General features: G+C 46.4%; 1 protein-coding gene across 2 annotated transcripts; it reads left to right on the top strand.

Annotated features, from left to right (window-relative positions):
- Window positions 1–1,352: 1,352 nt before the first annotated feature.
- Window positions 1,353–4,858, top strand: LOC100284394 (glutamate decarboxylase). Of its 2 annotated transcripts, none has more exons than NM_001157289.2 (7): window positions 1,353–1,537; window positions 1,931–2,135; window positions 2,827–3,027; window positions 3,133–3,347; window positions 3,478–3,731; window positions 3,826–3,878; window positions 4,082–4,858. In NM_001157289.2, the coding sequence occupies exons 1-7, from the start codon at window positions 1,440–1,442 to the stop codon at window positions 4,553–4,555; spliced, it is 1,500 nt and encodes a 499-aa protein (NP_001150761.1). In that variant the 5' UTR covers window positions 1,353–1,439; the 3' UTR covers window positions 4,556–4,858. The 2 variants fall into 2 exon arrangements, with proteins under 2 accessions (NP_001150761.1, NP_001399793.1); NM_001412864.1 differs by lacking the exon at window positions 1,353–1,537 and adding an exon at window positions 1,557–1,854.
- The last annotated feature ends 7,667 nt before the right edge of the window (window positions 4,859–12,525 follow it).

The following is a 12,525-nucleotide window of genomic DNA, read 5'->3' as shown; positions in this document are numbered from 1 at the left end:
AAAATGAAATGGAGGACTCTATTAGATCTCCCTAGATATCCTATGGCAAAACAAAGTAGAATAATTATAGGGTGTATGGCACTTCACAATTTCATTAGGGGGAGTTTTTTGGGAGATAAGGATTTTGAGTTGTGTGACCATGATGAGAATTATGTGCCTGAAGTTGGTGAGTCAAGTACACAAGAACAAGAACAAGTAGCAGGTTCAGTACAAGGTGAAGAAGATCGGAATATGAATCAATTTCGTGATTGGATAGCAGATGGCTTGTTCAACAAACTGTAATGTTTTTGTGTGTAATAAATATTACAGAAATGTACTGCTTCTTGTGCTTTGTGCTTTGTCTATGCTTTCGTGATCGAAATGTTTACTGTAATGTTCACTGTAATAAATATTGCTTTGTACTTTCATTATTGAAATGTCTACTGTAATGTTCACTGTAATAAATATTGCTTTGTGCTTTCATGATCGAAATATTGAAGAAGATCGAAATGGTTACTGTAATGTATATTGCTTTGTGTATCTGTACCACGCGTGTATCTGCACCAGGCGTGTGTAGCAGGTGGCTTGAATAGCGCAGATATCTGCACCAGCACCAGGCGATTGTATTTGCACCGGGCGTGTATGCATGCAGTAGATAGCAGGTGGCTTGAATAGCGCAGATAGCAGGTGGCTTTGTGGCAAGGGCATTTCAGTCTTTTTTAATGTTCAGAATATAATTAGTCCCTAGAACCAAACAAGTAGGGACTAAAGTTTAGTCCTAGAACTAATTGAAACCAAACATGGCCTTAATGGCTAATGCTATTTAGATCACTTTTCTCCCTCATCCTTGGTACATAGTAACCATTATTATCTCTTCCTCTCCTCTCCAAGACAATAGTGTTAGTAGTTTAGTACGGATAATATTCTGCTAGTTTTATATAAGTCTTGAGTTTTATCCTTCCTTCTTATAGACACGAGGAGAGGCAACATGCTACATACACATACACTAGTAGACTTCAGTTCACCTGACTTTTAATCCGTATCGTACCAAATATTTGAATATCGATTGGCCGACACGCAGGACGCAGCAGCTGTGTGGCCGGCGAGAGGGAACCTGCGCGCAGGCCGCAGGGGATCCGCAGCAAACAGCCGCGCGGCATAGGCAGATAGGCTAGCCATCGCCACCACGCCACGCGGACGCCTCGCCGCGCGGACGCGTCCGGGGCACCACACGCGTACGTGTGCCGTGTGCGACGCGCGGCACCACACGCGTACCCGAGCCGGCGCCCGACCCGCCTCCAGAACCACACCCCACGTCCCCGTCGCGGCGGGCCAGGCTGCAGCGACAACACCGCACTAGCCTAGCCTCCCCCCGCCGCTCGGCCGAATAGAATCGATTCCCCCTCCTCCGTCGCTGTCCGGCCGACCGCGGAGAGCGGAGTCGATCGGGGGCGACAACGATGGTGGTTAGCGTGGCCGCGACCGGGCCCGGCACGGACGCCGAGCCGGTGAGCTCCACCTTCTTCGCGTCCCGCTACGTCCGCGACCCACTCCCACGGTCAGTCAGTTGCTGTGCTGGCTGTGGCACTTCTTTGATGATACGAGTACTAGCAAATAATGAAGAGCTCTGGTAGTGGCAACTTCCGTTTCAGCCCGCCGCGCGGAGGCCGCTGGTTGGCCAGGGGACACCACGCCTTCCATTATTAGAGTACCACTACTCCATTAGTACCAGCGTACCACCACCACCGAAAACGAATCCCAGAACAGTACCGCAGCGGCAGCCATGGTGCTCTCGCACGCGAGCTCCGGCCGGGACGACGACGACGCGGTGGCCTCCACCTTCGCGTCGCGCTACGTGCGCGAGCGCCTGCCGCGGTGACGTGACGACCACAGATCCGGCGGCCGCGCGCTAGCCTCTGTCGGTGCTCATCCTGCTGCTCGCCGCGCGCAGGTACCGGATGCCGGAGCGGTCGATCCCGCGGGAGGCGGCGCAGCAGATCATCAGCGACGAGCTCATGCTGGACGGCAACCCGCGCCTGAACCTGGCGTCCTTCGTCACCACGTGGATGGAGCCCGAGTGCGACAAGCTCATCATGGACTCCATCAACAAGAACTACGTCGACATGGACGAGTACCCCGTCACCACTGAGCTCCAGGTAGTATGTTAGCACCACAGAAGGTAGAAGAAAGGAGATCAGAGATTAGAGCTAGGAAGACGGAAGGAAGACGAGAGCTAGACGGGGTCTAAGTAAATTGGTATTTTGTATTTCGTTGTTTGATGCCTTTTACAGCTGACTCAGCCTATATTTATATCTCCTCAAGCCCACATAACCCATAGCTCATCTACTACACCTAATATATCTAACATAGTACTACAACTAATAAATCTCTTATAAGCTTGACTAGATCTATAAAAAAAATAGCATTGGTGTTTATACATCTTTACTATAAAATTACATTATTCTATAGTTAATTCAATTATTGCATAATAAATATTAGTAATCTTGTTATATATTTGATCGAACTTTTATTGTGAATCACAGAGAATAAGTTTTCTATTCTACTTGGGAAAACCATATATGAGCAATGCCAAAAGTTCTCGAGTTTTTCGACCGGAAAATCCTGAATATACCTGATAAACAATGAACATATATGGACGACCTGAAGAGAAAAAAAAAGTTCGATTGTTTTGTGTTTCCCAGTTCAGACTAATAAGTTACAGTAACAGATGGTTTGTAGAGATGTTTAACTTGTCTCTGCCAAACAATAACTACGACCTGTTTATACACTCCTGTTATGTTACTTGCCACTGTGCATTTGCTTACTGCCTGCCCTCTATTCCTGCAGAACCGCTGCGTAAACATGATAGCTCACCTGTTCAACGCGCCGATCAAGGAGGACGAGACAGCTATTGGGGTCGGAACAGTGGGATCCTCGGAAGCGATCATGCTTGCAGGTCTGGCGTTCAAGAGGAAATGGCAGAACAAGAGGAAGGAGCAGGGGAAACCGTGTGACAGACCCAACATCGTCACCGGTGCCAACGTTCAGGTACTCTGTGTCCGTGTACAACTGTTGGTCGACGATCAGATCGTAACCGCCGTGTGTAACAATGTGTCTGAAAGACGCCTTTGGTGGTCGTTTCTGATGTCCTAGGTCTGCTGGGAGAAGTTTGCAAGGTATTTTGAGGTGGAGCTGAAGGAGGTTAAGCTATCAGAAGGGTACTACGTCATGGACCCCGTCAAGGCTGTTGAGATGGTGGACGAGAACACTATCTGTGTCGCGGCGATCTTGGGGTCGACTCTCACCGGAGAGTTCGAGGATGTCAAGCAGTTGAACGACCTTCTTACAGAGAAGAACAAGGAAACTGGGTGAGCGTTTTGTTCTCTGCCTGGGCTTCTAGCTAGCTAGGGCATTATCTTTTGAATGCAGCATACTCTGCTCTTGTTTGATTCTTTCTGTGAAGATGCTTACTTCCCTTGTTGATGCACGCAAATGAAGGTGGGACGTGCCTATCCACGTCGACGCCGCGAGCGGAGGGTTCATAGCGCCTTTCCTCTACCCTGAGCTCGAGTGGGACTTCAGGCTGCCTCTGGTGAAGAGCATCAATGTCAGCGGGCACAAGTACGGCCTCGTCTACCCTGGTGTTGGCTGGGTCATCTGGCGGAGCAAGGATGATCTGCCTGAGGAGCTCATCTTCCATATCAACTACCTGGGGACGGACCAGCCTACGTTCACGCTCAACTTCTCCAAAGGTATCTTCGGCTCCTTCCTTTCAGGCTCCTCTGTTGTTTCCTTGGGTCTTTCTCATGGTGCATGGAATTGAGAGGGACTGGCGATTTTCTGCAGGTTCCTGTCAGATCATTGCGCAGTACTATCAACTCATTCGCCTAGGCTTCGAGGTACTACTGTTCTTCGATCGGTTCTTCCTCCTCTTGATCGAACATTCTGAATATATATGTGCAGGGGAACAAAAGGGGGTGCTGTCTGATACGTTTCTTGAGGGCGAGTCGTTTTTGTTTCTGTTCTCGCTTTGTGCTGCCGTAACAGCCTCCCAATCTGGTCGGGTTTTTTTTTTTTGGTGCCGCTTCTATCTGGTGTGTAGGGGTACAGAAACATCATGGAGAACTGCCAGGAGAACGCGGCGATACTGCGGGAGGGCATCGCGGCGACGGGCCGGTTCGACGTCCTGTCCAAGGACGCCGGGGTGCCGCTGGTGGCCTTCTCGCTCAGGGACAGCAGCCGGTTCAGCGTGTTCGACGTCTCCGAGAACCTGCGGCGGTTCGGCTGGATCGTGCCGGCGTACACGATGCCGGCCGACGCGGAGCACGTGGCGGTGCTCCGAGTCGTCGTCAGGGAGGACTTCAGCCGCAGCCTCGCCGAACGGCTGGTCTCGGACGTCCGCAAGATCCTGCGCGAGCTGGACGCGCGCGCGACCCACGCCGTGAGGGTCGCCACCGCCACCGCCGAGCAGTCGGGCGACGGCGTCGTGGCCAAGAAAAGCGTGCTGGAGATCGAGCGGGAGGTCGCCGCGCGCTGGATGAACGCCGTGAACAAGAAGAAGACGGGGGTCTGTTGATGCGTCGTGGGTCGGAGACTGGGAGGTTTCGCCATGGTAGCTTCGTCTATATGTCGCGTGCTTGTTTGTGTCTGTGCAGGGCGCTTGGATGCGTTGGTCCAGTTCCGCGTATGTGAACAAGGTGTCGTATGCAGTATGCAAATGTTCAGGATCCAGGAACCACAAATAATGGATGTAAATGTTGGGTTTGGTGCCGTATGTTGGGTGTGGAGTATATTTCTTCGCCAGGTATTTGCTGTAATCCTGTCCCTTTACGTTCGTGCACTGCAATGAGAATAAAAAAAAAATAAGTGTCGTTCACGGAACAGGAACTGTGACTATCGTTTTCGAAAAAAAGAGAAATCCGTACACAGCCAAACACAGTAAGGTTTTCAGCATAAATGCTGATTAACAAAAACTAAGAGTGATGATCTCATGTGTTAGGCATGAAGTGTTTCACTACGCCTTATGGTCCAGGGTCTAGTGTAGTTTGTGGTGTATTATCAGAATTTCGGCTAGTCTAGATATTCTAGTTGTGCTTCGTAACTAAAACCATGAGTTTGACGTATATTGTTAGAATTGACGTCCATTTTTATGATTCTAACTATAACTCTAAGTCTATAACTACGTCAGATCTAGTTGTAATCTAATAGACTTTATACCAGCCATATATATATATAAATATGAACCGTTGGTCTTAATAAAGGACACAACCTTTCGAGTAAATCTTTCATAGTATCCAGATTCATTCATATTTCAAAGATGTCTAGCGAGAAAGAGAGAAGGTGACAACATCATCATCTTTCCGTAGGCCATAAACTTACCTAGGACAAGTGGATCTAGTGAAAGACGCAATTCATCACCGATCTCCGTTGCATGCAGCTCATGTACCTTGACGAGAATATCATCATAACGTCGGTTGGGATCATCGTCACAACCGATACCAAGAAGGAAAAGTAGTCCAATGCAAAGCATGTAACATGAATGATCCTTTCGAATATCCTCATCTCCCTCTCAACTTCTGCGTCGATGTGGAAACCTCTAGAAGAGCTATATCTGTTGTAATCAAGGGCTGATATAATAAATATTTCCTTCACTCTGACAAACACAGAAGGAATTGTTGATCATGCCTTGACACTTCAAGATGAAGGGATTTGCCGGTACGCTTGTTGTATCTGGTTAGTTGTTAGACGATGAAGTTGTCTCCTATATTCTGACAGGTTAGATTCAAATTATACTTCAATTGTCTCTTCAATCATGTCCCAACCAAATCTTATATATGATAATGAGCTATATACACCATACTCTTGGTTTTGATAGTCAATAGACAATGCTTCTGTTACAAAAGTTTCACATGTGATCAATCCCAACTGGTGGCAGTTATTGCCTAAGGGTCGCACCATTTGGGGACCCTGTGTACTGTACTATATATACATCTATCTCTGCAATAAAGAATATGTCCCTGCTATTTGTCTCTCTCTCTTGTCTTTCTCCATTTGCCACTGAGCACTGCAATAGATTGCAACACGTTATCAGCAATGTCTCAAGGAGAAATCAGAGAAGGGAAAGAGGAAGAACACGCTGTTCTTGACAAGAACAGCAAGGTATGGAGCATACCGTTTCCATGCGCATACGTCGTATGCGCGAAGTTCTTCATATTGTTGATGATGCGATGTTGGAAGCGTTCACCGTTGGGCAAGCCACTGCAATCCCACTGGTGCATGAGATCCCTGAACGCCGTGTGCAAGTGCAAAATGTGCACTTCTGCGTTCTCCATGGATGGACAACGGTGGTTCCGCTGCCGGTGGTAGAGTGCGGACTCCCCACTGCATCCCCTTCACCACCGGTGCCGGTGGTTGATTGACGTGGGATCGTCTACATCCGCTCCCATGGACGTCGATTTGGAGGCACCGCCGCCGCCTCCACCCACTGCAGCAGCAGTTACTCGTCGTTCACCATCTCCGTCGGCACCCATGGTCGTCGGGACCATTGCTGCTCGTCGTGGAGAGCCCCACGCGCCGTCGATGCTCCGCGCGGACGCATCATCCTCACTGGCCATCGCCCAAATGGGGTGGCCCCATCTTCCTCCTCCAATGGGAGGACCTAATGGCCCTCGATCCGGCCGCCACGACGGCCGTTTGGGGGGAGGGGGTGGGGAAGAGGCTCGGCCCCTGCGCGGGCAGTGGAGGAGCGCGCTCAGCGCGGCGCTGCTCCTCGACGTGGAGCAGTGGGCGGGCGGCGGCTCAGCAAGGCCCGAGGTCGGGCCTGGCGCGGCGTGTCCGGCCGAGCGCAGGCGACGGCACCGGCCGGCGGTGCGTGGCCGCGGTGGCCTGGCCGAGTCGGCCACATCCTCCCCCAGCGCGGATGGGGAGGGCGGCTCCACTGGCACGCGCGCCATGGCGGCTCTCGGCGCTGGCAAGGACCGGCACGACGGCCACGCGGGCCCTCTTCCTCCAAGGCGCGGCAGGCTCCATGGTGGAGCCACGGGCGCGCAGGAAAGGAGCCTGGCGGCGGCTGGAGCTGGCCGCTCCCTTCTGGCGCCTCCTCCTGGAGGGTGCGCTGCACCCAGGAGCGCGCGACTCCATGGCTCGGCGAGGCGCGCAAGCCAGGCGGCGGCTGGGAGCTCTTCCCCCCTGGCGACGGCCAGGAAGCCCTGGTGGCGGCGGCGGCTACAGGGGCGGTTAGGGTTGGAAACCCTAGCCGCCCCAATATGATATAGGCTTTTGGGCCTCTGTTGGGCCGCCTGGGCAGGCCAGCCTGGCTAAGCCGACGTGCAGGCCGCCAGGCCGCTGCCTGGTCCGCCTGGCAGGCCGCCTTGGCTGCTTTTCAGAACCCAAAATGGTCTACATTTACCATTTTTAAGTTCTGAATTTCAGTATAAGACTCTGTTTTATATGTAATTTCAGTTCAAAGTTATCTTAGGCATCTAAATTCGTGATTTAGACTGCATATATTGTAAAGACATATCTGTTTTATTGTACATATAGCAGATTTTAGTTCGTGAATTATTGTTTGTTTTTACATTAATAATTCACATATCTCTACTTGCTATTATTTACACATTCATTTATGTTTGCATATAAATATAGCATTTATTAAGTTCAGACTTAATAAAACTCATGCAAAAATGAAATTACATTATTTTGGATCAAGAGCGTAGGGAGATAGAGTCCTAAGCATTGGCTGCACTAAATTCTTTTATAGAATTTAGTAGCCCAGAGACCGTGCTTGTGGCAGCATTTGGAATGCCTATCTCTATGAGGTCTACATCCCTCGGGATGATTACCTATACGTGCTATCCAAAATAACATGATATGGAGTTATTGAATTTCACTTTGATAATTAGTAGAGCATGGGTAGTGGAGACCTAAGCATTGGCTGTGGTTTGTTCATCCGTGAACTTATCAGCCCAAAGACCGTGCTTTTAGGCAGCAAGTTTCTTGCCCACTACTAGATCTACCTCATTAATTTGAGGATTATCTATACTATGCTCACTAAAATTCAAAGTATTTATTCAATTGGAAGGTTTGGAACCTTCAGACAACTCATATCACATGTAAGAGTTAGTGAATTTTACTTTGATAATTAGTAGAGCATGGGTAGTGGAGACCTAAGCATTGGTTGCGGTTTGTTCATCCGTGAACTTATCAGCCCAGAGACCGTGCTTTTAGGCAGCAAGTTTCTTGCCCACTACTAGATCTACCTCATTAATTTGAGGATTATCTATACTATGCTTACTAAAATTCAAAGTATTTATTCAATTGGAAGGTTTGGAACCTTCAGACAACTCATATCAAATGTAAGAGTTAGTGAATTTTACTTTGATAATTAGTAGAGCATGGGTAGTGGAGACCTAAGCATTGGCTGCGGTTTTTTCATCCGTGAACTTATCAGCCCAGAGACCGTGCTTTTAGGCAGCAAGTTTCTTGCCCACTACTAGATCTACCTCATTAATTTGAGGATTATCTATACTATGCTTACTAAAATTCAAAGTATTTATTCAATGGGAAGGTTTGGAACCTTCAAGAAACTCGTTACATATGTAATTTTAAGAATTTTTGCATATTGAGCTTACAACATCACCATTGTGACTATTAATTTATGCGTAAATTAATGGATGTCCATGGTAATGACTGTAGGAACATGTCAACCAAAGAGTTCGAGGAACTCGCCCTTGATGGGCATAACTACCCAACTTGGGCTTCAGATATTGAAATAACTTTTGCTTCTCGTGGGATCATTGATGCCATTGCAGCACCCATCACTGGTACTGATCCAGTGAATGAGGTTAAAAAGAACACAACACTTTTCCTTTTGAGGCTTTACATCCATAAGGACCTTAAGCAAGAGTACCTTATGGAGAGATGCCCTCACAACTTGTGGAAAGCTCTCAAAGAGCGCTATGAACAGCAGAAGGAGCTCATATGGCCGTCAGCCAACCATGAGTGGAACCACCTTCGACTGCAAGATTTTAAATCTGTTGCAGAATATAACCATGTTCTTCATAGCCCTCTGAAGCAGACAAGATAGAGAAGACTCTATCTACCATGCTTCCAGAGGACAGGATATTGCATCAGCAGTATCGCTCTAGTAATTTCCAGAGATATTCTCAACTTATGCACACATTGACCCAAGCAGAAAAGCATCATGAGCTTCTTCTAAAGAATGCTCAGCAGCGCCCTCCAGGGTCTGCCCCTCTGCCTGAGGTACATTTCAATGTGCATAAGACTGAGAATAAGAAAGGATTCAAGAAAAACTTCAAGAATCCTCCTGGACCTCGCAAATTCAATAAGAACAAATTCCATAAGAAAGGTAAAGGTAAAGGAAATGGCAAGCCTCTACCATCTAAGGGCAATAGAGCTTGCCTTAAATGTGGTACTGAGGGCCATTTTGCTAGGGATTGCACTTGCCCTAAGCACCTTGTTCTTTTGTATCAGCAATCCCTAAATAAGCCAAAGTCAAATAAGCCTGGTTTTGAGGCTCATTTCAATTCTACTGAAGCACCAATTGAGGTTGGAAGTTCTTCACTGGCTTCTGGTGATCTGAAGAACACTCTTGCTAAAGAGCACCTCAATGTGGTTGACAACAAGCCTCCACTTCTACAAGAAGATGAATCTGATGATATGATCATTGAGTATATGTCAAAGGATCCATTTGGAGATTTGGCATAAATCTCTCATGCTTGGAGATTTGATCATGATCACTGTGGCTTGTGTGGTTGTTCTATACTGTCTTTATAATGTTGTTGTAATAAGTAGAGGTATACAATCTCATGTTTTGAGATGTAACATACTCTACAGACTAGTGTTGGGTCCTGTGAGTAGTGCGAACTCATTGGATGAGTCGCCATACCATTATTGTAATATTGTTTCGACATTATGATATTTAATATCATGTTATGTATAGTACTAAGTTGCATCACAAAATTCTTATTCAGAATTTTTATTTATGTATAGATGCATAATGATGACAACTCGACGGAAGAAGAATTATGCCTTGTGGACAGTTGTACCACAAACTCTATACTTAGGGAGATCAAATACTTTCAGACTCTTAAGAAAAGAGATGAGAAAGTTTTGACCATCGCCGGACGCGATGCTGTGATAGCTGGCTCTGGTCGAGCAACTATTACCCTCCCCATGGGTACTGAAATTGTGATCGAGGATGCATTATTGTATCCTGATTCTACACGTACCCTCCTAAGTTTTAGAGATATCCGGCAAAATGGATTTCATATTGAAACCCATGATGAAAATCAAGAAGAGTTTCTCTTCTTGACCAAGCCGAATAAATATGGCAAGCGCATATGCGAGAAAATTCCATCACTCACGTCAGGGTTGTACTATACATATATTAAGAGCAATGCACATGTTGCATATAAGGTAATTTTCCAAGATGTTGATGCATTCCAGATTTGACATGATCGACTTGGTCATCCTGGCATAGGGATGATGAGGAAAATTACAGGCAATTCAATTGGTCATAATTTGCCCACAACAAGTTTTCCCAAATCTCAGGATTTTGTTTGCACCGCATGTGCAACTGGGAAACTTATTTTGAGACCATCATATCTCAAAATTAAAGCTGAACCGCTTAAATTCCTTGAAAGGATTCAAGGAGATATTTGTGGGCCAATTATGCCAACTTCTGGGCCGTTCAGGTATTTCATGGTACTGATTGACGCATCTACTAGATGGTCACATGTGTGTTTACTATCAACACGCAACCATGCATTTGCTAAGATAATGTCTCAAATTATCAAGTTAAAGACAAATTTTCCTGAACATCGGATTAATTCAATCCGAATGGACAATGCTGCTGAATTCAAATCTCAGGCATTCAATGATTATTGTATGGCGCTGGGGATTCAAGTACAGCACTCGGTACCGTATGTCCACACCCAGAATGGTTTGGCTGAGTCACTAATCAAGAGGATTAAACTCATAGCAAGGCCATTATTGATGAATTGCAAATTGCCTTCGTCGTGTTGGGGTCATGCAGTTCTGCACGCTGCTGACCTTATACAATTACGACCAACTGCATACCATTCAACATCCCCAATACAAATGGTACATGGAAATCCTCCAAGTATTTCCCATTTGCGTAAATTTGGATGTTGTGTATACATTCCAATCTCACCACCTCAGAGAATAGCTATGGGCCCACACAGGAAAGTGGGGATCTATGTGGGATTTCAATCTCCGTCGATCATTAAGTATTTAGAACCCTTAACAGGGGATCTATTTACAACCCGTTTGAAAGTAGCCTAGAGGGGGGTGAATAGGCTAATCTGAAAATTTTCATAACAAACTTCGAAAGATTGTTAAATACACAGTTCGACTGGTGCATGCCGGTTCAACAGCTACGTGCGCAAGTTGAACCACTCTGAACCAATCCAACTGTTTTATAAACTTTAGACTAAAATCTACTCGAAAAAGTATTTCGCAAGTTCTTGAGAGAAGTAAGATATAGCTAACTGAGGATGAAAAGATGAATATGTAAAGGCAATTTTACTTCTAGATAAACTCTACGGAAAAAATCTTTATGTCAATCTTGCAGGTAAAAATATCTCAAGTTAAAACAAGCAAGAACACAAGACACAAGATTTAATCCGAGGTTCGGCCACACCACAAAGGTGTCCTACTCCCCGTTGAGGAGCCCACAAAGGGCCGGGTCTTTTTCAACCCTAATCCTCCAAAAGCCGACCACAAAGCTATATGCTTCATCATTGGTTTTCCCCACAGGGGTTTTTATACATGATGATTACAAGCATATTTTCTTTTGGAAACTCTGTGAGATTATTCTCATTATCCAAAGGATATTGTATACTCCTTATTTTTCTCACAGGGTTTTTGAGGAGATCAAATATTGGATGACAACTTGCAGATGATCAAATGTATTTGGGTTGATCAAGGGAGAGTGTTACAAAAGTTTTACATGTGATCAGTCCCAACTGGTGGCAGTTATTGCCTAAAGGTCGCACCCTTTGGAAACCCTGTGTATTGTACTATATATACATCTATCTCTGCAATAAAGAATCTGTCCCTGCCATTTGTCTCTCTCTTGTCTTTCTCCATTTACCACTGAGCACTGCAATAGATTGCAACAGCTTCAATAATCTCACTCATGGGACATGTCCTGTGCTAACACGTCTACACGAGGATGAGGTCAATGCAGAGAAAACCAAGGAGATAAGTACCAAGTACCAAGGTCATGATCAGTTTCTGAAACGCGGGATTTAGTGGATGATGGTTCCCATAGATGCGCTGCTTTTGTTAATGGCAGCTCGTTGTTTCTGATGAATGTGGTCGATGGTTCCCTTCCATGGAGACATGGAGACTTTTGAGAAGCATTTGCTATACCAATGTCCCCTGCGCCATAGATAACTACAATTTCAAGATAACATCCTTTTTTTCCCCAAGCTTATTCATCTGCCGGCGTAACACTGAGAAGCCATGTATCTGCATATAGCTGTTGGTGTGAACAAACAA

This window comes from Zea mays, chromosome 1 (assembly GCF_902167145.1).
Source record: "Zea mays cultivar B73 chromosome 1, Zm-B73-REFERENCE-NAM-5.0, whole genome shotgun sequence".
Lineage (NCBI taxonomy): Eukaryota > Viridiplantae > Streptophyta > Magnoliopsida > Poales > Poaceae > Zea > Zea mays.
The sequence above is the reverse complement of the archived record's forward strand: the minus strand, read 5'-3'. Positions and strand labels throughout refer to the sequence as shown.

Coding starts and splice junctions, on each gene's coding strand:
- LOC100284394 (NM_001157289.2), top strand. CDS start 1,440: ATGGTGGTTAGCGTGGCCGCGACCGGGCCCGGCACGGACGCCGAGCCG. Junction 1,538..1,930: donor GTCCGCGACCCACTCCCACG/GTCAGTCAGTTG, acceptor CGCCGCGCGCAG/GTACCGGATGCCGGAGCGGT. Junction 3,028..3,132: donor TCACCGGTGCCAACGTTCAG/GTACTCTGTGTC, acceptor CTGATGTCCTAG/GTCTGCTGGGAGAAGTTTGC.